The following is a 25,256-nucleotide window of genomic DNA, read 5'->3' as shown; positions in this document are numbered from 1 at the left end:
CAACAAAGATAAACCTCAAGAACACGTGTGATGTTATTAAAAGATTTATAGCACAAATAAATATGTTTAAAGATGCAAACTGCAGAACAATGTGTTGTTGGAAAGAAAAAAAACATTTCTACTTGAACGTCCCACACAAAACAGAAGCCGTACTGAATGATAACCCAGTCATGAGGGCAATGATTCAACCAATCACTGATCGATGTTTAGTCCAGAGCGACGTCAGTCTCCAAATAAACAAACACGTGGAATCTCTGGCTGAAACATTTGGTGACCAGCCGCTCCCTTTTTAAGAATGTGATGAGTGAGTTTCGTAGAGGAAAGGTTCACTCACATCTTTATGAAACCACACACACACTCTACTGGCAGAAATATGGAACATGCGAATCACTGGTATCCAAGTTAAATCAAATCGCCTGTTCACAAAAAGGTCAAACAAATAATGGATACCATAGTGTTAATCTCAGGGGAAAAACAACGAGATCCTATCTGCACTGATTGTCTCCAACTCAAACCCTGAGTAGAAAAAAAGCAGAAGAAAATAAGGCAGCCGTCAATCTGAAACTTAAAGAAACTGTGAAGCTGAGACACAAGAGCAAGATATCAAATAAAACCTCAGCAACTCAAATCACAACCGTAAAAAATAAAGTTCAAGGCACATCAACAGTCTAGAGTACAAAAAAATAAAAACTTGAAATGGCAGAGCTCAAGCTTGTAATAGTATATTACACTTATGTTAACTACCATGAAGAAGCACTGGAAACTATAAACGAAGGCACCAGTGTGCTGTTGTCAATAAAGGCCGTTCGTGACCTTTGTGACAGAAACAGCAAAAAAACGTATTAAATTCAAACATCAAAACACTGAATTCGACATTTTTATGGAGTCGTCACCTCTTGACACTGTTCCTGCAAACACAAACACACACACACACACAAACAAATCTGGACAAGCTCACATTAAATATCACTGACTAGGAGTTACCTACACATCCGCCAAGGAGTTTCTGTTTTCACCCCTGCCCACGTGTCTGTTGGTTGGATTACGTAGAAACTACAGAACGTTGTTACATGAAAACTTGGTATAAAGATGGGAAAAGGGTCAATGAAGTACCTTTTAAAGTTTGGCGTAGATCCAGGAATTTTATATTTCACTTTTTTAAAGGGGACATATCATGAAAATTCCACTTTGTTAGTGCTTCTACACGTTAATGTGGGTATCTGGCATGTCTACCAACCCAATTACTCTGGAAAAAAACCACTCGCGCGTTTTGTTATGGTTCCTCTAAGTCAGAAACGTCTTGCTTGAGTGACTGGAATGAGCTTCCTGTGTACTGTGTCGTCACAATACACTGGAAGTCTCCCTACATGGCCTTGGCCCACCTCCCACCTCATCCCCCCCGCCCCCCCACACTCGTTACGCCAGGTTTACACCGGACGCAGCGAGGCTGCGAGGCAGCGCAGCGCCGTTCTCAAGCGCGCAGCCGCCTGGCTGTTCACACGGGACGTGCATTTCTCCGCGCTGGTCAGCCCCATAGACTGTATATATAAGGTCAGCCCGCGATTCTGCTTTCTCCGCTTGTTGTTGTACCCGTTGAATGTCGGGGTTCGGGGTAAATGATGGTCTTCATAGCCCCCCCTCTCTTTCTCTCTCTGTCTGTCTGCTTGTGTGCTTGTAGTGGATGGGCAGAGGGGACATTTAATTATGTGATTGGGAAAATTAAAACTCCAGGACAACAGAAGGGAATACAAAGTATGGGATGCATATTTGATAATTTATATCATATAAAATATGTAATTTATATTGTTTAAAATCATGGGGGGAGAGGGGAGCTGGCTCATTAGCATTTAAAGGAACAGGCACTCAAAACAGGTCGCTCTGTGGAGGGCTGTTTTATACAGGGTAAAAAGGAGCTGTTTGAAATGATCCTTGTGGTATTTTGACCAAAGTATGTTACAGACATTTCATTAAGACCCCAAGGAACCATATCAACTTGTGGTAAAATGGGCATGCTATGTCCCCTTTAACATTTGCAAAATAAGGCGTTTTTCAGAAAAAATATTTCCCCAGATTTCCCAGGGAACACTTCATGGGTCTTGATGAAAAGATTCAGGCACGTTGAGAGGACCGATACCTTGGCAGCCATTCTAGTTCATGTATATTAAGTTTTAAAAGATAACTTCAACCATGGCTTGTTATAGGTAGAATCAGAAATGTTTGAGAAACACTTTTCTGGTATGAAAGAAAATGACCAAAATATAACATATAACAACTTTTTGAAATTGTCTCCACCATGAAATGATCATTCACTGAATTACATCTGATGGAGGATGTAAAGCCAGTTTCTGAAAAGAACAACAAAATGAAATACACTGAATCCCTGTCCCATCGTGTTGTTAAGGCATCGCTGTGTAATGTGTCATTAAGGCGTGAATCTATATCGGAGTATCCCTTAAAACCACACAAAAAACATCATCAAATAAAAACCCACTCATAAATTCATCTTCAGCACCAAATACTGAATCAGTGTGAGATTCATGGCTCACGCCGTCGTGTGTTTTACATATGAAAGAAATATTAAAAGGAGCCGTAGTGTATCAGGTGGCAGCAACAGAGCGTGGCAGACAGACGCTTTGCTGTTGAGGATTTAGTCTTTCAGAAAACACATAGTCTAGATGCGTGTATGTTTGTGTCTGTTAGTTTCAGCCAGGTAAAAAAAATAACCTAAGAAAATAGCGAATCACATCAGCTGGTGTCCACGTCCCTCGTCATCGTGAAGGATTAGGATCAGACTTCTTCAAAGTAGGCCATCTGAGACATGTACGCAGAGTTTCTCTGTAAAAAAAACAAGACAAATGTGAGAAGAGTCACGAGGCTGAAATCAGTGTGATGAAATATGCTTTTATGATACGATGAGAAACTCAAAGACAAGAAATATACATGTGGTTAGATGGTTACCGATAACTACTGATGTGATTAATATCTTTCATTTCACATGTTTAATCATTTCGATGCCTTTGGAACAGTCACTACAGGATTCATGTTATCGATCGAGCCTTTTCTGTCGGTGCCTCTTTGGAACAACCTCCCTGAGGAGAGACGGTCTGACGAGCTCTTTATCCTCTTTTAAGTCTCTCTGGACACACACACACATTTTTATAAGTCTCAGAACTTGACATCTGAATTCACCTTCAACTTGTTAAAGCTCTTTAACCTTTTACTATCCAAGTTATTTGTTTAATCCTGGCTCTGATCTTATTGACTATTGTAAAGATTTTTAAATGTTTTATTCTATTTTACTCATTTCATCTGTCATATTATTATTTTAATATTAGTGACCCGTTGTCTAATCTTCTTACTGCTTTTTATTCTTTCCTATTGTTACAAAAAAACCATTACAACAGGATATTCAACATCTTAGCTCTGTCAAAACAAATGCACTGATAGTGTAAATAATAGAAATGGCAGTTTTTCTTATTTTAATATACAGTAAGAGGGATATTTTCGGTACAACAAACATGAAGTCTAATGTTACAATGCAGTCAGACAATAAACTGTGTTCTTCTTGTGAACCCATCATTATGAAACGCTAGACAGGAGAACAATTAGTACTTTTATTGACCATTAGCTAAATTAGTGCGTAATAATAGCACTAAGAAGAGGATGTGGTGACGGGATGGTACATACGTTGCTGTGAGGTAAGTAGACCGGCTCCTGAACGTATCCCCTCGCCTCACTCTGGAGGCTGTAGAGTCCGGCCTGCTGCTGCTGCTCCTCCAGCTTCAGCGACTCGATCTCGGTCTTTAGCTCCTTCAGCTGATCCTGCAGGTGTTTGCTCTTCTCCATATACTCCAGCCTGTATTAACGGCAGATATTACAATGATAAGGAGGCGCAGCCAAAACTCTATTTCCAAAGTGTTGCTGCGGGGGTTTAAACTCCAGCTCACCTCTCTCTCTCAATCTCCATGGACAGACGTTTCATGTCAGAGTCCTTGAAGTCGAGACGTGTGGATGCTGACTCATAGGAGAAGTCGGTTGCTTCGGGAGGAGCAGGTGGAGCAGAGTACGCTGGTATGAGCTGGAGAGAAGTCAAACACGTGTCTAGCATGTGCATAAAGTCATGAAGGTAAAGGACACTTAACACATTACTAACTGTTCACACACAAAGGCACAAAGTTACCTGAATTAGTTGCATGTCTAAGTGATGATTATACTTTTTTACTGCCCTTATTTATTCTTATTCTAAATAAATCCATTCTAAAATAAAACACATAAAAACAGCTGTTTCTTTGGGTTCAGTTCAATCTGTATCTGAGCTCATGAATTACCTTTCGACACAGCGGCCTTCATTAATAAAATAAACCTATTTTAATCAGCTGTACTTGCATTTCACACATATATGGTGATAACTGTCTAAACAAGCTGTGTTATCCATAAAGATAAAATAACAAAGGCTTGACAAAGAGTCCACCAACAGTGGCCCCCATCACGTACAGGGTAAGTGGTTTTGGTGATGTCCAGCAGCTTCTGCTTGGCTCTCCGCTCAGCGTCCTTCGCCTCCGTCAGGTCCTGTTTCAGATGATCGGACTCCTTCAACCTGGAAACAGAGGTTTGGTTAGTTCAAGGCTTCTGAAACACAATAAGACTTTTATTAAGCAACAGTAAATATTTTTTATTGGACAACTAGAATAACATTTTACACTACATCTGCTGTAGGAAGCTGTGACACAGAGCTGAGACAGTTTCCTACTTGTATTTGTAGCACTGTCAATCAGAGGAGGAAAATGCCACATACTTAAAATTTAAATAAAGTGAAATAAAGCATTGGTTTATGGGATAGTATTTATATTGGATGCAATTTGTAGCCTCAAATTAGAAAGGAAAGAAAAATAGAAAACTCAATATGTATATCAGACATCTTTGGGGGTGTCCCTCTGTAGTCTGGTCATCATATCTTCTAGAATTACAAAATAAATGAATAAATACATTTTTGACCAGCCTGTTAGTTGTCAAGTTGCATTGTGGGTAATGCCGGCGCCAGGTTTGGAAAAGTAACGAAAATATGTGGAATAAAACCTGATTCTGAGGAGTTCACTCATTGCATTCACATGCACCTCAGTAACCAGGTTACACAGAGAATATTCAGAGAAACAAGCCGACCTGGTTAATCAGGGAATGTGTTTACATGCACTGTAGTAACCTCGTTGTTGTAAATCTGCAAGTACTTGCGGCAAGTCACTCATTAGATTCCTCCCCTGCCACTGACTGTAGTAAAGATAAAAGACTCTGTCGTGACATCCTTACTTTCTATGATGTGTGTGTCTGAGCTGGAGCAGTCGGACGCATTAAGAAGACAGAGCAGAGCTTTTCTTCATGGTGTGAATGTGTCGGAATTTAACAAATGGTCACATTATCATCACAGAGATCAACCTATTTAGACCTCAAGGGGGTATTTCGTGTTAAGTTCCAGTTTCAGTCAAAATTTGGAATCGTTACAAAGACAAAGCAGCTTCACTTTAACTTTCCCATTTGCAATCTTTAGTCGTTCACATGCAGGCTTAGAAAAAGCTGTTACTCGTTATCGGTTAGTCTCCTAGAGAAATCAGGACTAAACCAGGTTTCATATTTACATAAGAGATAAATATTTAAAACGTTATCGCAGTTGATTGTAAACTTCTCTTTACATTTTATAGAATATCAAAAACACTTGTTTATTTGTTTCTTCTTTGTAATTACTGATTATGTGTAATTATCTAAAAACAACTGCATTTCATGTATTCATAGCAAAGTGAGGTAATGATAAACTGATTCCAAACCTCCTCTCGGACTGCTCCACCAGTTTGACAGCCAGCTGCTCTGCCTCCCTCATCTTCTGCTCCATCAGTCTTTTCTCCTCCTTGGTCTTCATGGCGGTGACCTCTAACCTCTGTCTCTCCTGCTCAGCGTCTGCAGCCTTGTGGGCCAGGAGCTTCGCCTCCTCTTCAGCAATCTGGGCCTTCTCTGCCAGCAGGTCCGCGGTCTCCTCAGATCGCAGCTGGAGAAAATGAATTGTAACACTCAAAAGGATTAATGGTGGAAATCAGGGCTCAGCATGATGGAGGAATTTTATCAACAAATTCATTCACTATTTCTGCCACACAATAAAGAACAGAAAATTAACTCTTACTGCCCAGGCAAGTTCTTACAAAAGTCTGAAATATGAAACTATTATTCCATGTCCAGGATAAATCTCTCACCAGTGCCTCATTGGAAAGTCGCGCCTCGTCTTGTAGCTGGAAAAGTCTTCGTTCCATCTCCTCTTTTGCACGTTCTGCTTCCTCCCTCATCTGTTTTTCCCGTGCCAGGATCTGACGCTCCATCTAGAAAGCACATTAAAGACAATTAACCATGATCAAATCATTACAACTGCAGTTTGTGTATGCAAAGTGTACAGCCTATCCCATTTGTTAGTCCAGTGGAGTGGAGAGCGCGCTGACCTTCTTTCGGGCCTTCTCCTCTTTAGCCTGAGCCTTCATCTGCTGCACTTCAATAGAGTCCACCTTCCTTCTCCTCATGAATAGATCATGGTTACCGATGCACAGCTGTAGGATCTAAACACAAAGCAGAAATGTGTTACTTTACAAAACGTTAATATAACTCTGTTATAATTGCTATACATGAACAAACAGGTCAACCAACCAGCTTGTTCACACGTAGTTGAGATGAGTAGAACTTGAAGACATCTTTCTTCTTGTCCAGGGGTTTGATTGTGAACTGCAACATGGGAAAGTTAAACATTTCTGTTATTCTGCCTCACTGGAACAGTTTGGTAGCATTGATTTGATGCCTTTACAACAGTAAAGCTAACTGGCTGAGTGAAAGGTCGCAGGTTTCACAAACATCTATATTTGTCTGCAAGATAGTGATGAGTGAAGAAAAATAAATAAATAGCAGCATCCATTATGTATTTTTTTTGTAGTCTAGCATAAAAAATATTATCTTTGCAACATATTTCCTTAAAATGAAATTTCCATCAGCTTTAACTGGTAAAAACGTTGCAGCAGCAGGATGTCTCATTTTTCTACTTCTCCCACAGTGACAGGCAGAAAAAAATGCAATAGTGTCAACTGTCTGTCTGAGTTTCATTTACCTCCTTTTCACTGTAAGAGATGTTGCGGATGTCGCTCCAGGGAAAGGACTTGTTCGGGTTGAGTTTGCTGTTGGGGCTGTAGATGTGAAGACCCTGAGCATCCACTCCAAGTAACAGGTCGGTGTCCCTTTTATTTTGCTGTCAATGTAACATGAAAGTCATTTTTAAGATTTTATTTTTCACAACACAATGTTTAGTTTACCTACGGAACCTCGAGGTTCAGTGATTCACACTCACAGTGATGGCAAAGTAGCTGACACCATACATCTCAAGGTCCTGAGCGATCTTCAGGTATTCCATCTCTGCCTCATCCCTGTACAGATGATGTAAAAATAAACAGGAGAAGACACATTAAACAATAATACATTCATCACACACTGACTTCATCTTTCGTAAATGTGTTAACGTGCCTCCTGGGTCATTTCCTACCTGGCGATGCCTCTGTGCTCCGCGTACCAAGCTGTGATCTTCTCCTCCCACATGTCAGCTGTCATTTGATATTGCATCAGAACCTGAGATACACACACAGGATCACAGGAAAAACCCTTAGATAATATACACAAGCAGCCATTATGTTTTATGGATAGTCAAATGTGCACATAGTCATGTAAACTCACCCTTTTTGGCAGAAGCTCATCTTGTGCCAGGAAGCCTGGCTTGTGAAAGTTTGGGTCATAGTCGCCGTACTGTGATTGAGATCGAGGGGAAGACAGTTAGAGAAATAAGGGTGTTAATGTTGCACATTTGCAAAACTTTAAATATATACAACTCTAACTGAGCACAACACTGTTTTTTAACATTGTTAGATACATTTTGGATAATGTAAGTACACAAGTCAACATAAGAGATAACAGGTCTAGTCATTTTTAGACATTTTAATGAGAATTGCATCAGTGAAAATGCGTGAATTTCAGCTGGCGACAATTAACTAAATGTTTTGAGATGTAAGTGGGACAAGAATCTCTAATATGCAGCCAGAATTCAAATGACAATAATGGACCATTAACTTTCAATAACCTTGCACGGATCTCTTACCTTGGCTTGGACAGCGTATGATGCCAGGAGAACCGATGCTTCAGGGGAACAGAATATCTCTTCATCCAGTATCTGTTTTTTCACCTAAAAAAGAACATGACACCATGTGTGAACATGTTGAACCAATTAAAATGATTTCATTTCATTTTCTAAAACATGCACAAATACTACCCCCATCTCAAGGAGAGTTTGCACATATACGACCAAAGGTTATTTAAATTAAATGATTAAATTACCTGTAAGAAGAAGAGGTGCTGAGTAATTTCTTGGACCAGTTCCTCTTCTACTTTTTCTGGGAAGAATTTGGCGAGGAAACTAAATGTTATGGGAGAGTCCTTGGGAACCTCCTGGTCCAACACCTTGATGAACAAATAAACAAAATGGGGGGAAAGAGTAGATCAAAAGTGCATTAGGCTGCAGTCTCACAAAAGCCAGAATTTCATGTCCTGATTAGTATCTGCAATTAAATATGAGCATCACGCAGAACAATTACTTGATTTACTGACAATTGATCCACAATTTAAAAAAATCAATTAAATAACATTAGCCCTCTCCGGCTGCTCAACATTGTAAACTGACAAGCATTGAACAAAACATTTCGAAGATGTCGTCTTGTAATCTGGGAAAATGTTAGAGGTATTGTATAGTCTAAAGGATTAATTGTTGGATTAGAAATAAATCCATGGGTTTAAATGATTAGGAAAAACAATCATCAGTTATAGTCCTAGAATCCCAAATTTTGGGTAACATACAAATAATCTGCATTCTGCTAAATGATTTCACCACCTGGTGTCTGAAATATCTTTCAAGTCACGAAATGTTTCTAGACAGTTTGACCTTCACGAGTTTGCTCATCTACTCACCCGTTTGTCTGGTTTCAGCCAGGCGTACGTGTCCTTCACTGTGTATCTGAGTCCAAAGAACCAGGTCTCCCTCAAACCGACAGTGCGACACACCAGGTCGAACAAGTCTTTACCTTTCCACTTCACCTGAAAAAAAAACAGAAAGCAGCTAAGAGACCAGTGAGTTGAAAGGCTGAAAGGTAACGTGTGGACTTGTTTCTACTAATAACTCAAACTAAAAGAACGTCACTTTCAACTTCAACTTCAAACGACTGAGTTTTCCTGCAGCGTGCTGGTGTGAGGAGTGAAGTCCTCACTATCAACATGAACAATGATTACACCTTAGTCAAAATCATACAGTAAATACAGGGGGGAAGCAGAGACACTGTGTTTTGAACAGCATATGACATATTGTGGCTTTTGTGAAGGAAGTCTTCTGTAACCAAAACTGTTCGGTATCTGGGAAGCCTATGACACCTGCTGAACAATTTACTAGTGGAAATGCTTTACCAAGACAGTTGTAGAATGTCGTTCTATATATGTATTGGATTGCAGCATTAAATGCTACGAGGAATCATGCTCTTTCTCCTTCTCGTTGAGATATATGCAGACTTTAGTTAAAAACCAGATACTTAAGGATAATCAAGCACCCACACAATTGCTTCCACACTCAATACCATCAGGGAGATCTAACTTAAACCTATTCTGCAGCAAGACAACCACCACAAAACAAGAAACTCTTCACCAACAACAACAAGAAGATGATGGAGTCCTGCAGCAGCGAGGTGCCTGAACAGACAGCACTGAAGTCAACATCATCATGAGTCAAACAATAAATCAAAACTACACAAGAAGCCTCACTTCAGTTTTAATGCCTAAAACCTTTGCACTGTGCTGTTTATATCATTAAATGTGCAGGACATTCCAAACTTTATGTGGACCAATAAATAGTTTATCTTACACATGCATGCATATAATATAGTTATACATTGATCTGGACATTTCGTGGTTAATCTGCCCTGTTGTTTTTGTGTAAACATGCTTATAAACAAACCAACAAGCAGACGGGTGGACACTTCTTTGGCGGAGGTAAAAACTATGAAAGCGCTCTCACTTTAGTCTTAGTGCCTAGAACCCATTCACAGTGGTGTATATATTATTAAATGTGTAGGACATTTCAGGACATTCAAACTTGCCTTTTTATCACCTTGTTATGTCTGGTGCTTGGGATTTAGTTTTGTTTTGGCTCTATATGTATTTTTAACAGCTCCCGTTCTCTTTTGTGAAACACTTTGTGAGTCTGTTCTGTGAAAGGTGATCTATTAAATAATAAGTACTCACTTATAAACAAATACAAGCCTACGATATGTGGTTATTTATTGATCTGGACGTGGAAATGATCGACCACACTCCTCCACACACAGACAGGTGATCATTTCATATCATAAATCCTCACCTCACAGCTGAACTCCATCTCGGCGTCCATGGTGATAACTTTGACTTTGAAAGTCTTGGGCTGTTTCTTCTTTAGACCCAGGATTGACATTTTGAGGGTTTGGCTGTCAAAATAAACCTGTGGAGAAATCACAACAATGCTTTTCAGAATAAAAACACAACATCGAACCACAACAGAGGTGGAGGCTCCGGATAAATCACATGTTGTTGACAGATTCAAACTCCAGGAGGGAGCATCTGTCCTGACAGTGAGATGTCAGTGGATGGTGGACATGACCCATCAGGCAACACGAATTAATACAGATACATGCGTTAATTATTTGTTCAACTCAACGCGTATTTTAATTGAAATTAAAAAAAAAGCACATGAGGCCAATTACCAGGGAGTAAAGTGAGAAACTGCTGCCGTCCAACGAGGCTCAGATGAGGCTGGGCTGCTTTTTTATGTTGTCGTGGGGGGGTGGGGGGGACAGAGCGATGCTAAGCTAACGGGTGTTAGCTTCGCGGCTAGGCTACGAAAACGCACCAAAACAAGTTGTAGAAAGCGCGTAACTTGGGATTCTCCATGGTGGAACCCGCCCGGCGAACCGACTCTGTGCGTTAAAACCTTTTCCTCTCACAGACACACACACACAGAGAGACGGAGACAACTTCCCCAGGGTGGTCGGCAGCGGAGTGATTTAGCCTGCTAGCTCCGCAGGACTTTCCAGGAGACTTTTTGTTTTGACCCTACAGGTGGGAACGGGAACTGCCGCCTGGGACGCGGCCACTGCGCATGTGCGTGGATTTTGGACGCTGCGTTCACAACTTTAGGAAATGTTGCTCTTTAAAGAGTTTTATATGTATACAGTATATATATATACATATAAATAAAAAGTGTGATGGCCGTGAATGCAGCTGCAGGAAACAACATGTCCGACAGGCGCGCAGGTTGTTAAGAAAGAAAGACGAAGCAGACAGCCTGACAGTCTGCACCGAGGGAACAGCTACAGCCTGAATCCACGTTTCCTGGTCTGCAAGAATTTTGGACTCCAGGTCCTCTTGTGTTGAAATCCCCAGAAGACAGAAGCAGCTCGGCTCCTGAAGGTAGCACTCACCTCCTGCACCAGGCTTCCCTGTCGCCTCATGTGCAGCTGCCTGTTGATTTCAAAACCATGTGACAGCTCAGATCCCACTGCATGTGCACGTTCTGATAGAATCTGGTCTTCAGCTACTCGTGCTTCTTCTTGTTTATCTACCAATGTGTTAATTGTGTGTTTGAATGCTGTTTTAAGATAAGATAAGTTAAGAGGATCCTTTAGCAGTCCCACAATGGGGACATTTGCAGTATTAAACCTGCAAGAGTTAAAACTAGGCACCAGTAAGCTAATAATAGATACCATTATTATATAAGAAATATAGAAAAATATGAACGTGTGAATAAAACCCCACAACCCTGATTAACTAGTCGTTCAGGGTTGTGAGGTTTTTCAATAAGTTGTAATTGTTTACTAATAACTTCGTTGCAATACATAAAGAAAACTGAACTTGCCCATTTCCCCCCGATTTCTTCTCATCGTCTTTGAAGGACTTTATATAGTTTTGATATTAAATCAATGTGAAGGTTAATTCAACAATTCAAACAAAGTCATTTGATTTGCCAGAACTAAGTAGGAGAAGGTCAGAGTTGTAGTTTAGTTTGGCACATGGATGCATCATGAGAGATCAGGCACAAACACGTAAACAAACCTCACCTTATCTCTACAGGAGCAGTTTGTGCCTTAATTCTTTAAAACTTGTTTTGCATCTTTTTGTTGTTTCTACTCCTCCTCTTTTTCCTTTGATGTGTATTTTTACTTGTTTCATGTCTGTACTCATTTTATGTCTTTTTGTGGTTGTTTTGCATCAATTTTAGTTGTTTTCATTTGTGCAAACCTTTCACTAATGACTTTCCTACTTTTGTTTAAAAATATTTACTTCTTTCGAGACTCTGTGGTTGTTTCCCTGCATCTCTTTGTGATCGTTTTGAGTTTCTTTGTGGTCTCTTTGCGTCTATGGTTAATCCTTCTTTCTATCTGTGTTCAGATTGTGTCGTACCAAACCCATTTCATATGTCTTTGCATCTCTTTGTAGTTGTTTGGCAACACATGACATCACAAAACAAATCACTGGTCGTTGAAAAAAAGGATCAGTTTGTTAGTAGGAGACGAATGAAGCAAAGTGAGCTGTAATTTTTCATTCGCAATAGAACCTTACACTCTTTAATAAGTGATATCTGATTCTGATACCTGTTGTCATATTGCTATATAACTTGATTATTTTGCCGATGGCTCTTTCTTTTGTTCGTTGAACAGTTTTACATGATGTCGGCTGGCAGCAACACATTCGAAGACGTGAAAGCAGTCGTCTTATCCGCTCATGATAGCGCTACATCCAGACAGAAGGTCGACTTCTACAGCTCCTGGGCAGAGAACTATGACAAGGTGAGATGACTGAGGAAACATACAATTTGATATGCACAAAATATAGGCAATATGTCCAAAATATACATGTACATCATTGTGTGGGTCTTTATCTGTATATTTAAAATAATTAAAAACAGGTTGTTGTTGTTTTTTTGCCAAAAAAGCACATATACAGTGTAGTATATCTGTCTCAGTTATTTCCATACACAATTCATGAAAATGATATCTGTTAATGTTTACTTTTCTCCTGTGCACTCAAAGCCTCAGTTCTTAATTCAAACTTATTTCTTTACAGGATGTGGCTGTTCTTGAATACCGTGCACCGACTCTCGCAGCGAACAGCATCTCCAAGCATTTCAGCGGTGACCGGGAAAAAGCCGTCTTGTTGGATGTGGCCTGTGGGACAGGACTAGTGGCCAAGCAGGTAAACTCACTAGACTGAGAACAAACTAGTATTGACACAGAAATACATGATATGATATTCGACAAAGGACATTATTGTCTTTGTGTATTTTAACTGTTCAGATCAAAACTTTGATTTCAGACCCTTTCTTTCTTGTTGTAATTTGTTTTAGTTTCCATGTTCAATTGACCTGTGGGACCAAATAACAAGCAGTCTCTGTCTTACAGTTGAAGACACATGGATTTGGACGATTTGTGGGTGTTGATGGAAGCGAGGCGATGCTGGAGTTGGCCAGAGGGAGTGGTTTGTACCAGGAGGTGAAGCAGTCACTGCTGGGCGAGGAGCCACTGCCTGTCCAGTGGGGTAATTTAATGGTGCATTAATCCACATGGTTCGTTGACCACTGTCATTCAGTATAGGAAAAGGTGGTTTCATCCCGTATTTGTGGTGTGTTGTTATTATTATTATATCTTTATTTATATAGCACTTCTCAAAAGATAGTCACAAAGTGCTTGACAAATACATGCAAGCACAAATACTGGAAAATTAACAAAAACTCAGTTATAAACCAACATTAACACTAAATGTGTGACAGAAATTTAAGCATGGCCTCCCAAAACAATAATTAAAAATATAATTAGGTAAAATAGGGAAAATGCAGTATGATAAAATTCTGATTTAAGCTTTGATTTAAAGGAAGCTCCTGACCCAGCCTGCCGTAGTTTCTTGGGCAGGGTGCTGCAGAGCCTTGGAGCTCTTATGTCAAAAGCTCTGTCCCCTTTAGTCTTCAGCTGAGAATCTGGAACAGTTCAAAGGTCAGATGAATATTAATCTCTGTTTAGTCTGTTTGTTTTGTTGTTGAGTCTGTCTCATCGACTTCAGTTGTTTTGGGGGAAAAAACCCATATTTAATTGCAGTCTTTAGCATTATCAGTAGTAACATAAAATTTGAAATATATTTATCTCATAATGAACTCTTCTTCCGCTTCGCTGCTCCTCGCCCAGTGGATTCATTTGATGTGGTTGTGATCGTTGGAGCGCTGAGTGCTGGTCAGGTCCCCGTGGCTGCGGTCAGAGATCTCTGCAAAGCCACTAAACCAGGTGAGATTTTAGTTTTTGTTGTGTCAGTATCTCCTGTTGAGTTTTAATCCTTCAACAGCACCGCTACACTGTCACCTGTATCCACTAGGGGGCTACGTTTGCATGACGACCAGAAGCAACATTGACAATCTGGAATACAAAGGCGCCCTGGACCGCCAGCTGAAGCAGATGGAAGAAGAGGGCCTGTGGATTTGTGTGGAGGTGACTGAGCTGAAAGACTGGGAGAGGTCTGTGTCCAAGAAGGAGGAGGGCTACATATCTGGTGTTGTGTACCTCTATAAGAAAATACACAAACACAGTGCCCAGAAAGCATGACTTCTTAACAGCCAAGTACAAAATTAAATTACTCAAAAAGATACTCAATATTCCAATAATGAAATAATGAATTTCACCAAAAAAAAGTGTTGCAATATTCTTTTTCAGACCCAAAGCTGAGAATGGGAAACTTCATGATTATTATCTTTTAAACATATTTTTCATCCGGATTTCCCATAATGTAGCACATTCCTGCACCACCAGCTCAAACTCTCTATGAGAGAGGTCGACAGGACACTAAAGATTTTGTAGCTGGCCTGGTTCAGAATCTTACTGAGCAAGGCGATTCAGAAATGACCTCCGTATATCAGAAACGTTATTAAGATTGTCCGTCATGTGTAATATACCAGTGAGCTCAATTAACTAGGTCTTAAACCGAGGCTCAGTATCTGACTCCAGCCTTAAAATTACCTCCTTTGTCTTATTACCATAATAGTTCTTTGCACGTAGACACTGCGGTTTAATAATAACGAGAATGGCCAGATATCAAACGTGCAGCCAAACATCTCAGAGAACGAGTATGTTGCACCAGAAACAAGCCTCCTGTAGATTTGTCTCAATTTCATGTTTAACAATATCCATGTTACCTGAATGAGCTTGTTGCAGTGAAACTGGTGTTTGTAGATATGCAGAGAAGTCTTACTAATGGAAATCAATTGCTTGGACTTGTGTAATAAATGAAAATGTAATTTATGTCTACGCTGTGTCTTTAATGTTTTAATATCTGCAGCGCATTAATCAAACAAACAGGCTGGTGAATGATTGTGAATAAGAATCATGCACAGAGATTAAGGTTAAGTGTCACTTAAATCATAGCCCTCTTGTTTTTATTTAAAGCTATTTATACATTATTATATACTCTATTTTAAACTGTCGACATTTATAAAGTTGTCAAATTAACATTGACAAAGCATTTTCAGTGGCAGCCGCTTTTGTCATTTTCACAGTTTTATAGTTTTAAGACGTGATCAAATATTTCGATGTAAATTTGCAGCAGCACATAAACAGGCTAAAAGGTGAAATAAACATCCTTAACTTTTTATAAATAAAATTGGACTCAATAGAGTGTATACCTCCACCAAAGAAGGCCCGGTAGTCCCCTTATGAAAACACATTTAAATTCACTAGATTCAGATATTTATTTTGGATCTGCAGCAAATTACTCTCATTAATATCAATGCCTTAAAAGAGTCCGATTTTTCATCAAGATCCATGAATTATTTGCTGAGAAATCGAAGTGTTGAAAAACACCCAATCTGGCAATGTTCAAACTAAATAAAAAACATTCCTGGTTTCGTTCCCTGATCCAGAGCTGCACCAAATTGAATGTCTTCTTCATGGGGTCGCGTCCCACCTCTCCACAAAATGTCATGGAACAAGGTTGACTAGTTTTTGCTTAATCCTGCTAACAATCAAACAAACAAACGCAGATGTTAATGAAAATGAGGAATGAACAAAGTTAGACTTCAGAAGCTATAAAATATATATTACAGCCAATGCAGCCATGATATGTAAACTATATTTACAGTATATAAGTATGCGTTAAATCTACCTCTTTGTCGGAATCTGCTCCAGATTCAGCAGCTGGACGCTTCTAACTTGCTTCGCCCTGTTTCCCTGGGAACGTTCTTGGGTTTTTCTTTGAAGATGACGCTGCAACGCTCCAGTTATATCTGCAGGGTAGATCGTCCTCCGTGTTACCTTCAGCAGTTTTTACAGACGTCTCCTCGGGCTCTCATAGTTCCACCTCGTGTGGATTCCCATCAGGCCTCTCACTCTTTCTCACACCTCAAATCCCTCTGGCTCCTCCACCTCCCTTCCTGACACTTCTCCAGATCTTTCATCATCGAGGAGTTTTGATGGGTCTTTGAAATGTTTTTGGTTGAACTTTACTTCCCTCAGACAACCATGGACTGTTTCCAGCTCTGGACTTTGGCTGTCCGGGAACTTTGCTGAATGGAAGGGCCCTTTTCAAATAGTGTATAAGATTTGTTTTGTTTCACGTCTTTATCGCTCCAGGCTTACCTCCTATTCTGTGATGGAGATCCCCGCTGCTTATCCAGGGATAGAAATCCAATTCTCTTATTTTGGCGTTTGGAATAATACGTTCTATTCTATTCTGTAAAAGTTGGTTATGATATTATGAGATATATGAATCATAAGGTTTAAAGATGTTTTAATTAATCCTACAACCGAACTCTTCTCTTTTCTTCTGCCCCTTTAGCCCAAGATTGTTTATCTCAGATTTAGTTTTTTTTCTTTTCTTGATGTTTTGAAAAAGGTTAAACGAAACCATTTAGAGGAAATGGCTCATAATTATTCAATGTCATTATATTTTTAATTTCTCTCTTGGGAGATAAATAAATGTCAGTTGTGAGCAGCCACCATTCTTCAGTTTCATCAGATATTCAGCTGACTTCTTCCCTCTGCTTGTCTCAGCAGAAGGAAGGAATAATGTCATCAACACACGGAACAGGTGAAACCGTAAAAGAAGGGGTTGCATCAGTTCACAGTGCGGCTACAGTTGGTGATAAAACGTGCTTCTATGACACCTGGGCAGGAAATGATCATTCCGGGACTCCCCGATCAAATAGAAATAAAAATTCCTCCAAACATCTTGTGAAACACGACCAGGTTTGCTCATTTGCATCTCCAGTCGAGTCAGGAGACTGTTTTATGAACCACTGTGCTCTGTTACTCCTGTTCTCCGAATAGGATTTGGCTGGAATATCCAGCGCAGCAAGTCGAGCAGCAAACAGCATCTCCTCACATTTTACTGTCGTCGGTGAAGTAGCTGCGGTGCCGGATGTGGTTTGCGGTCCAGGGCTGGTGCCAAAGCAGGTAACATGACAGCTGGAGCACAATTTGGTTGGTCATGTTCTGATTTGGTTGGTCATGTAGTTTTTATCATTTTCTGATAAATAGAAAATAAATACATAGCCTAGGAAATAATGATTCTGAATAATGAGGGTCTCTGTGTCTAATGATGACATCTTTGTTTTCAAGTGGTTTGTGTTTTTGAGAGTACATGTAAGATGGCGGCTCTGGGCTCTTATATTGTGGACTGTGCAATAATCACGTGTGATCTATGCCCTTTAGGACATGAGGATAAATGGCACTTTATAAATTATGTAATTATGATATAATTTAACCGTGGTATGAAGTGTGTTATATCTTGTGTTCCTTATGCACCAAGTGGAGTGGTATTATACATTTTGTTATAATACAATGACAATGGCTTTCTATTCTATTCTATCTATTCTGGACATAGTTGTAAAACCATTGAAGATTAATATGTCTTCAGCGGTTTCACAACAAACAACCTCGACAAATTTGGTGCAGAATTTAAGGCGACTGTATAGAGTGTATTGGTAGGTGTTAGATAACCAGTTTGACACATGGGTGTTTACTCAGCACAAGTGATAAAATGTAGTAACACATGCACAGCTGCACAGTGCAGGTGACAATAGCTGCATTTCCACTGCAGAAACCTTCCCCAGGAACAAGAAACCTTTGCGGTTCCAACGCAGGATTAAAATTAAGTTCTGAGGAAATCCTTTTGCTGCTGCTCCGGGGGGTAGTACTTTGTTTTTATGATGTGCAGACGTGGCCATAACAATCTGGAATACAAAGCTACCTCGGAGCATGAGCGTGGAGCAAATGGAGGAAGAGGGGCTCTGGAGTTGTGTGGGTGTCACTGAAGTGGAAAAACTGGGCTCTACTTTCTTTTTCGCCCGCAGACTTTCAATACCCTCCTTTCAGGTATTTTCCACACACATTTTTTGCTCTTTCAGCTTTGCCTACTTTGTATTTCTGAGTATCTCTTGAGGCCGCACTTTGGCAGAAGAATTATAATGACCCATCATCTGGGAAACGGGAGAGTCTGTCCAATATTTCGTGGCAATCCATCTAACAGCTGCTGTGATATTTCAGTTTGGGCCAAAGACTCTTCTCTTGATGTGGATGTCACTGATTTACAGTTTACATACTTTGAATGTCTCTCTAATTATATTGTTCATGTCATCAATTTAACTGCAGTGCAACATAAATATATTTTTTCCCAATTGACGGCAGGTTGTCCATCTAGATCCATCTCATAAGGAGAAAAGGAAAGGAAGCGAAGACAGTAATAATATAAAAAATTTAAAACGCAATGGTTATGGTTTTATAATTTCTAAGCTGTACTGCTGCGAAATGAATTCCTTGAAGTGCAGTAACAAGATGAGCTGAGATGAACTAATTGCACTGTTTTTTCTCACACCAGTGATAGAGTGTAATTAGGTATTATTGCCCCCCAAAGCTGAATAATTAATTCGCAGCTTTAATTCAGTCAACGCAGAGGAAGTTCCCCGGCCACTGATTCATCACACAAGGCTGCTGTGCCCCACTGTGGTAATCTCACCCCAGAAAGCTCATGTATGGCTGCAGCAACGTGGCGCTCTCCACACCCTGAATAATTGATTCAGCCTTGGGGCAAAACCTAGTCTGAAGTCTGTGAAGAGTCAAAATCCCGGGTGCAGACACCACCCTAGGTAGAAGCACAGGAAGCTCCTCAGTTTGGGAGCAAACTTAAGGTTGTGGGTGAACTTGACCGTCCACCTGTCCCTGTCCATCCAGGTGTTAATGGCTCCCTGTAAGAAGCTTGGTCCTCCCAGCACGATCTTTGTATCCTCTGCTGTGGCCTGACTAGTTCAGCCCATCCATCATCTGCACACCACATGTACGTGTACCTGTTGTAAGGTGCTCTCCATTAGCCAATGCACTTGCCCCCCCTCCATCACGTCCTGGGAAACAATGTTGAGACGATGCCCTTTCTGCAGGAAGCACTACCGGTCATCCATGTCAAGAAGTTCCCTTTTCTTAAGTGTATCTGCACACATGTGTTTATTCACATGATGTTCAATCTCACCAGGCATAGTTCACAGTGTTTGTCCACATGGACCCTTTGCACAAAAGTGGAGATAGTAACGACATGTCTGTGGAGATTCTCAGTCATCCAGGTCATGGTACAGGTGCTAGAAACAGGTGCCTCATGCTTCTTTATCCGGATCCGTCCAAAATCCAATGGGCTCTTCCACAGGTCATGGCCGACCCCCCCACATAATTTGATAATTGGTTTGTTTTTGTGTGGTCCTGCTGAATAACAACCAGACAAACACAGCTGACAACTAAAAGGGTGCTCTGAGAGTGCATAGCTCTGCCAAGGTTGATGCCCTATCTCGCCATATTTAGAAGCATTTATCCAGAGCCGCACAAAAATTTAATGGGTTTTTCCCTGATCCACACCACATCCTTACACTGAATTCCGTGGTAATCCTTCCAGTAGTTTTTGTGTAATGCTGCTAACTGATAACTAATAGAAAGCAGGAGAGCATTTAGAAATAATGCTTCTTACTGGTTTTGTAATCCAGTCTTGGATTAATGCCAGTTACAATGGACAACAAAGACAACAAAGACTATGTTGTTGATCTTGTTCAGTCAGTCATTGACAAACTATCTCCTCATATGCATTGCAACATTCTTATATTAATCTTAAACTGACACTTAAAGACATATTTCATGCATCTTTTTCTTTTTTCGGGAAAAATCTGCTTATCTCAACTGTACAGCACCGTTTCAAGGGAGTTTGAGGGCCGAGGCATAAGATACCTGCAGGGGGCACCTACATCAAACCAAAGTGAGAGCACCAAAAGATCGAATTCTCTTTGATATGTTGGAGCAGGATTGTTGAATCAGCTTCCCGACCACTTCTTGACTGTAGGGATGTAATTTACAGACATGATTTCATTCTGTTTGGACCTCGGCCCTGAAGTTTATCACTGCTGATGGCTGCTATGCTCACCCCTGTATCCTGGATGATAAGGTTTGTTGGTCTGTTCTTAGAGACACAATGAGCATCGGTTTCTTTCTAATTGCAAAGCCCCTGTTCAGAAAACTACCATCATACATCACATCTATGTTCAACTCGCTGCGGTGATTGGCTGATTAGTCTTCTAGCGTCTGGACTGTTTTTAATATGAATGCAGCAGGCTAATGGAATCTCTAAACACTAACACATTAGCTGAAACAAAGCAAAGAGTAGCAGTGGTGCAGTAAATATAAATAAAAAGAAGGACAGAGGCAGAGGGAGCAGAATGGGTGAGAAACGCTTCCCTGTTTACAAAATCACTTAAAGGGCCTTTCTCCGGCATTAACTGTCTCAGTGGCGATGATGGAGCCGCTCAGCCGAGATTATTATTACACACAAAAGAGGGGTGAGGGAGATAAGTAAAAGGGGGGGGGCTTCCCTCAAGGGGACTCATCACAGCGTGATGTCCAGCAGCCACAGGAGTATCAGAATTAGGAGAGTATTATTCAGCAAAATCCTTTCCTCCAGGAGATGAGTTTGCTACCTGTTTAAATCAGGAAACTGTGAGAGAGTTTCTCCCACCTGTTTCTGCTGTGATCTGTCCCCATGGCATCTGGCACACAGATTAGTGTAATATAGACGGGGCAGGGGTACATTCAGAAATTGGGAATTGCAACCCTAACCCTCCGTGCTGACTGGAGGGGGGGCTACAAAGACATGAAATCACATCCTACACCCAGAGAAACAGAGAATAGGCATTTGAAAGGGGTTTTGCTGTGAATGCATTTAAAGGAGTGAAATAATGCATGATGATGGAGGCCTCATCTCAGCAAAAAGCATGTATGCAAACCCAATTCTTTCCATGAGTGCGCGGCAAGTGGAGGAGGTACAGTGGGGTGTCAGGGGTTGTCATCCACTAAAATAAGGGGTCTCAATATCTTTGCGTTTACACTACATCAGATGAGGGCATTTTTATTCCTGCAGAATTGTGTCTTGGGAAGAAGCCAAGTACCTGGTACCTGGGGATCGACACAATGTATTGCCTCTTCTGAGATATTGATCCTTTCATGGCTAACTGTTCCGCTGCAGCTGAAAGCGAGACGCGTCCCTGCTCGGTATCACACTGGTGAACTTGGCAAGGAATGAATGAATGCCTGAGAGAGAAACTGAGGCAGAGCTGAATGTAATCCTGTGATCTACTCTTACAGCTATTGGGCTTTGCTTTAAAGAACAATAGGAAAAGGCCTCGGCAGACTTATCCTCATTCATGCTCATCCAGTTAAGGTTGTTTGACCAATATTTCATCCAAATGTCTCATACTTAATCTCTGACTTGTGTTTTGTGTTTGCTTTGGGTTTATTTCTGGTCCAAATAAATCGAGAACCAAAATCCCCTAAAACAGTAAACGTATAACTTCACTTTGTCATGTTTATCTCCTAAATAAGGAGGAAGAAAAAGATCATTTCCCCACAATCATCTTCCACAATGATGGTGACATTAGTGTTGACTGATTCATGGCTCATAATATATACTCACTCACAAATCTTATCTAGGTCTGGGTAAATAGCTCAGTGTTATAGGGATCCACACATTTGGAAAAATACATTTTCAAGAGTAAGGCAGGTATAGAGACTTGGAATAGAGAGAATGTTTCCTCTTTCATTCCCACTCCTCACCCTGAATGTCTGTTCTTGCTCTGTGTAACTTCAATATTGAATCTCTAATATTCAGCAAGGAAAGGAAACTTTTAAGATATCAAGAATTCTAAACAGAGTTTGGTGGATTTGTTGCAGCTGCAGCTGTTCTGGTTCAGGAAGCCGGGGATCATGGGTAATATCCACCGCTCAGTTGTGTTTCAGTTCAGTGAGAGTGAATACACAATGAGAGCTTTTCTCGACATGGAAACCACTTCACAAAATCACTGGGACATGGAGCCCGACAGAATTACACACACACAAGCAGCAATGCCAAAACAATTCATGACTTTATTGTGGCGTTACATCCTGGAACTGCAGTTTGTCCCATCGCTCAGCAAAGCACTGGTTACTGTACCTCACTGGGAAGCCTCCAGGAAGTTTGCTGTTTTGCTTTGTTAGTTTTGTTTGTGTTCAGGTAAAATGAGGAAAATACTGTAGATTGGAGGGCAGTGAACTTTTCGTTCCATTCATTACTTGTAAGCAAAGAGATTTGCTTTTCTTGCTCCAGCTCCACACTTACTACGTGAACTTCTCATCCATGTGTGGGAAAGAAAGACCATCCATCATCCCTACTGCTTATCCTTTGAAGCATGCAGGGGGAGTGGAGCCAATCCCATCTGACATTTGGCGAGAAGCGGAGTGCAGGCTGGACAGGTCACCAGCAAATCGCAAGGCCAACAACAACAATCCACACTGACGTTCACACCAATTAACCTAAGATGCATGCTTTTGGACTGTGGGAGAAAACTGGAGTACCTGGAAAAAAAACCACACAGACATAGGGAAAACATGAAAACTCAGGCAGACAGATTCGAACCTTCTTGCATTTAGAAAACATTGCCAACCACTTGTCCACTGTTTTCTTTAAATCTTTTTACTTACTTATAATGCATGATGTAACCTATACATCATCCAGAGAATGCACCACAAGTTCCTCATTACTAAAATGATTTCTATCATTCTTGTTTTGCAGCATTCGACCTGACACATGCTGGAAGGCAGTTCTCAGCAGGTACTGTAGGAGCAGCTGATTCAGATGTGTTCTCAGAATGATCTGTCAGTTCATGTTTAGCCTTTAAATACCTTAAAGTTGTCAAACTCAATTTTAACTGGCAAACTAGATCAAGAAAATCACTCCTTAACGTTTCTGTGGTTATCTGTGAAAACTAAATACTAATTGACATTTAGTGTTTCATGTGATGAATTGAAGGCGACGGACCAAGTTTAAAATTATCTCCCTTAAATATGTGTGCAGCTGTTCTCTGCTGCAGAACAACTCTATTCAGTTTGATGGTAGGATTTTGAGATGTTTTCTTTGCTACTGACCCCCAAAACCCCACTCCTGGTTCCACCTCCAGTTTGTCCCGGGTGTAGAGTTTACATGTTCTACTCTTGTCTGAGTTTTCTGCATCTGCTCCACGTTCCTCCCACAGTCCAAAGACATGCTGATTGGGGTCAGGTCAATAAGACACTCTAAATTCACCAGTGGTGTGAATGGTTGTTTGTCCCTGTATGTGGGACCTGTGCTGGGCTGACGACCTGTCCAGGCTGTAGCACGCCTCTCGTCCAATATCAGCTGGGATTGACTACAGCTCAGCTCCTTGACCTTTACAGTAAAAAGCAATATAGATAATGGATGAATGGATGGATGGTGATAGAACAATCAATGACTGATCAGCCACTGAGCCGAAGATGGTTGCCACTTTAGACGTGTATATCCATGCAGTCCAATCCGTGTCAAGCACACACACACACATGTTTAAGGGTGTGTGTGCTCACCCTGTATATACTGTACCTGTGTATTTGTATGTGAAACCATTAGTCTACCTGCCAAGGCCAGGGCCTCTCTAATCTGTTAACATCTGGCCACAGTTGACTGCATGGAAGCAGTGACAGATGCAGCCTGACATATTCTAGAACTATTATTTTAAAAGTGTGTGTGGCTGTGGGTTTGTGTTTTATCCATATGCTTCTGTCTTGGTCGAGAGAGAGATCTATTTATGGCTATTTATTTTGTTGTAAACACTGTGCTGCCTAAGAAGGGACAAACCAGCCAGAAAAATGAGAACTTCATCTATCACGGTTTATTCTTTCCATTTGACTTGAGGCAGTGAGAATAACCGGGGGAAGAGATGCTTTTATTTTGGTTCAAACGGGTCATTACCGAGGCTTTTTGGTGCAACTCGCAAAAGAAAGTGACTTCTGTTGCCGAGTAACTTTGTCAATGAGATGCAAATCCTTGCAGCACTGGGGAGGGAAAAAAGCGCTGAGAGCTGGGCTACTACACACACACACGCACACACACACACACGCACACACACACACGCACCCACACACATTAAAGCCCAACTTTTTTCTTCCAATGCTTCAAACGTGCCTGTGCCTCGAGACACTGTGTTGTAAAAATGCCTTTCTTTGTGATCAGTCACCATCGGTGTCGGCAGCAGCACAGCAGCCGTCTGGGCAACCCCCTGCACAAATTGAATCAAGCCAATCAGCCTCTCAAAATCCAATCATTCTGCAATACAGGTATTCTGTGTGGGCATTATTCAGTTACAGAAGATTTGTCTTCCAAAACACGTTTTATCCATTACGCTGTTGAAATATATCATAACCAAAAGTTTTTTGTTTGACTCGGTAGTGGAATTGAAGTGAATGGGATTAAGTTTGCAATTATATAATTTTCACAATGAATTTGTAAATGTGGGGACAATTTCATGCTGGTGAGGAGAATTCAGGAGACAGTCACAGCTGCAGTTGTACTGTCGTGAGCGATTCATTCATTTGTGATGTCAGTTATCTTAGAAATGTTCTGTCACTTTGACACTGCTCCTTGTGATGTGTAACTAATACTGGGTTCAGGCAACACCAGTATTTTTTTAGATGGACAGTGAGTCAGATGAGTTGCACGTTACATGTTCTTCTTCTTCTTCTTCTTCTTCTTCTTCTTCTTCTTCTTCTTCTTCTTCTTCTTCTTCTTCTTCTTCT

General features: G+C 40.7%; 2 protein-coding genes across 4 annotated transcripts; one reads left to right on the top strand and one right to left on the bottom strand.

The window, feature by feature from the left end:
* Positions 1-2,674: 2,674 nt before the first annotated feature.
* nf2b (NF2, moesin-ezrin-radixin like (MERLIN) tumor suppressor b) lies at positions 2,675-11,689 on the bottom strand. Of its 2 annotated transcripts, none has more exons than XM_035178813.2 (17): positions 11,559-11,689; positions 10,463-10,579; positions 9,028-9,153; positions 8,401-8,523; positions 8,165-8,248; positions 7,747-7,815; positions 7,559-7,641; positions 7,367-7,442; positions 7,130-7,267; positions 6,679-6,753; positions 6,477-6,590; positions 6,237-6,359; positions 5,817-6,034; positions 4,495-4,597; positions 3,948-4,078; positions 3,688-3,856; positions 2,675-2,835 (listed from the first exon to the last, which is right to left on the bottom strand). In XM_035178813.2, exons 1-17 carry the CDS (start codon positions 11,586-11,588, stop codon positions 2,788-2,790), a joined length of 1,827 nt encoding a protein of 608 aa, XP_035034704.2. In that variant the 5' UTR covers positions 11,589-11,689; the 3' UTR covers positions 2,675-2,787. The 2 variants fall into 2 exon arrangements, with proteins under 2 accessions (XP_035034704.2, XP_035034705.2); XM_035178814.2 differs by lacking the exon at positions 11,559-11,689 and adding an exon at positions 10,842-11,159.
* Positions 11,330-15,416, top strand: mettl27 (methyltransferase like 27). 2 transcript variants are annotated; one of them, XM_035178815.2, is made up of 6 exons: positions 11,330-11,547; positions 12,795-12,923; positions 13,201-13,329; positions 13,536-13,671; positions 14,313-14,408; positions 14,497-15,416. In XM_035178815.2, the coding sequence occupies exons 2-6, from the start codon at positions 12,801-12,803 to the stop codon at positions 14,721-14,723; spliced, it is 711 nt and encodes a 236-aa protein (XP_035034706.2). In that variant the 5' UTR covers positions 11,330-11,547; positions 12,795-12,800; the 3' UTR covers positions 14,724-15,416. The 2 variants fall into 2 exon arrangements, with proteins under 2 accessions (XP_035034706.2, XP_047199473.1); XM_047343517.1 differs by lacking the exon at positions 11,330-11,547 and adding an exon at positions 12,588-12,660.
* Positions 15,417-25,256: the final 9,840 nt, after the last annotated feature.

The sequence above is a fragment of the Hippoglossus stenolepis genome, chromosome 15, assembly GCF_022539355.2.
Source record: "Hippoglossus stenolepis isolate QCI-W04-F060 chromosome 15, HSTE1.2, whole genome shotgun sequence".
NCBI lineage: Eukaryota > Metazoa > Chordata > Actinopteri > Pleuronectiformes > Pleuronectidae > Hippoglossus > Hippoglossus stenolepis.
This window is presented reverse-complemented; position numbering and strand designations above follow the sequence as displayed.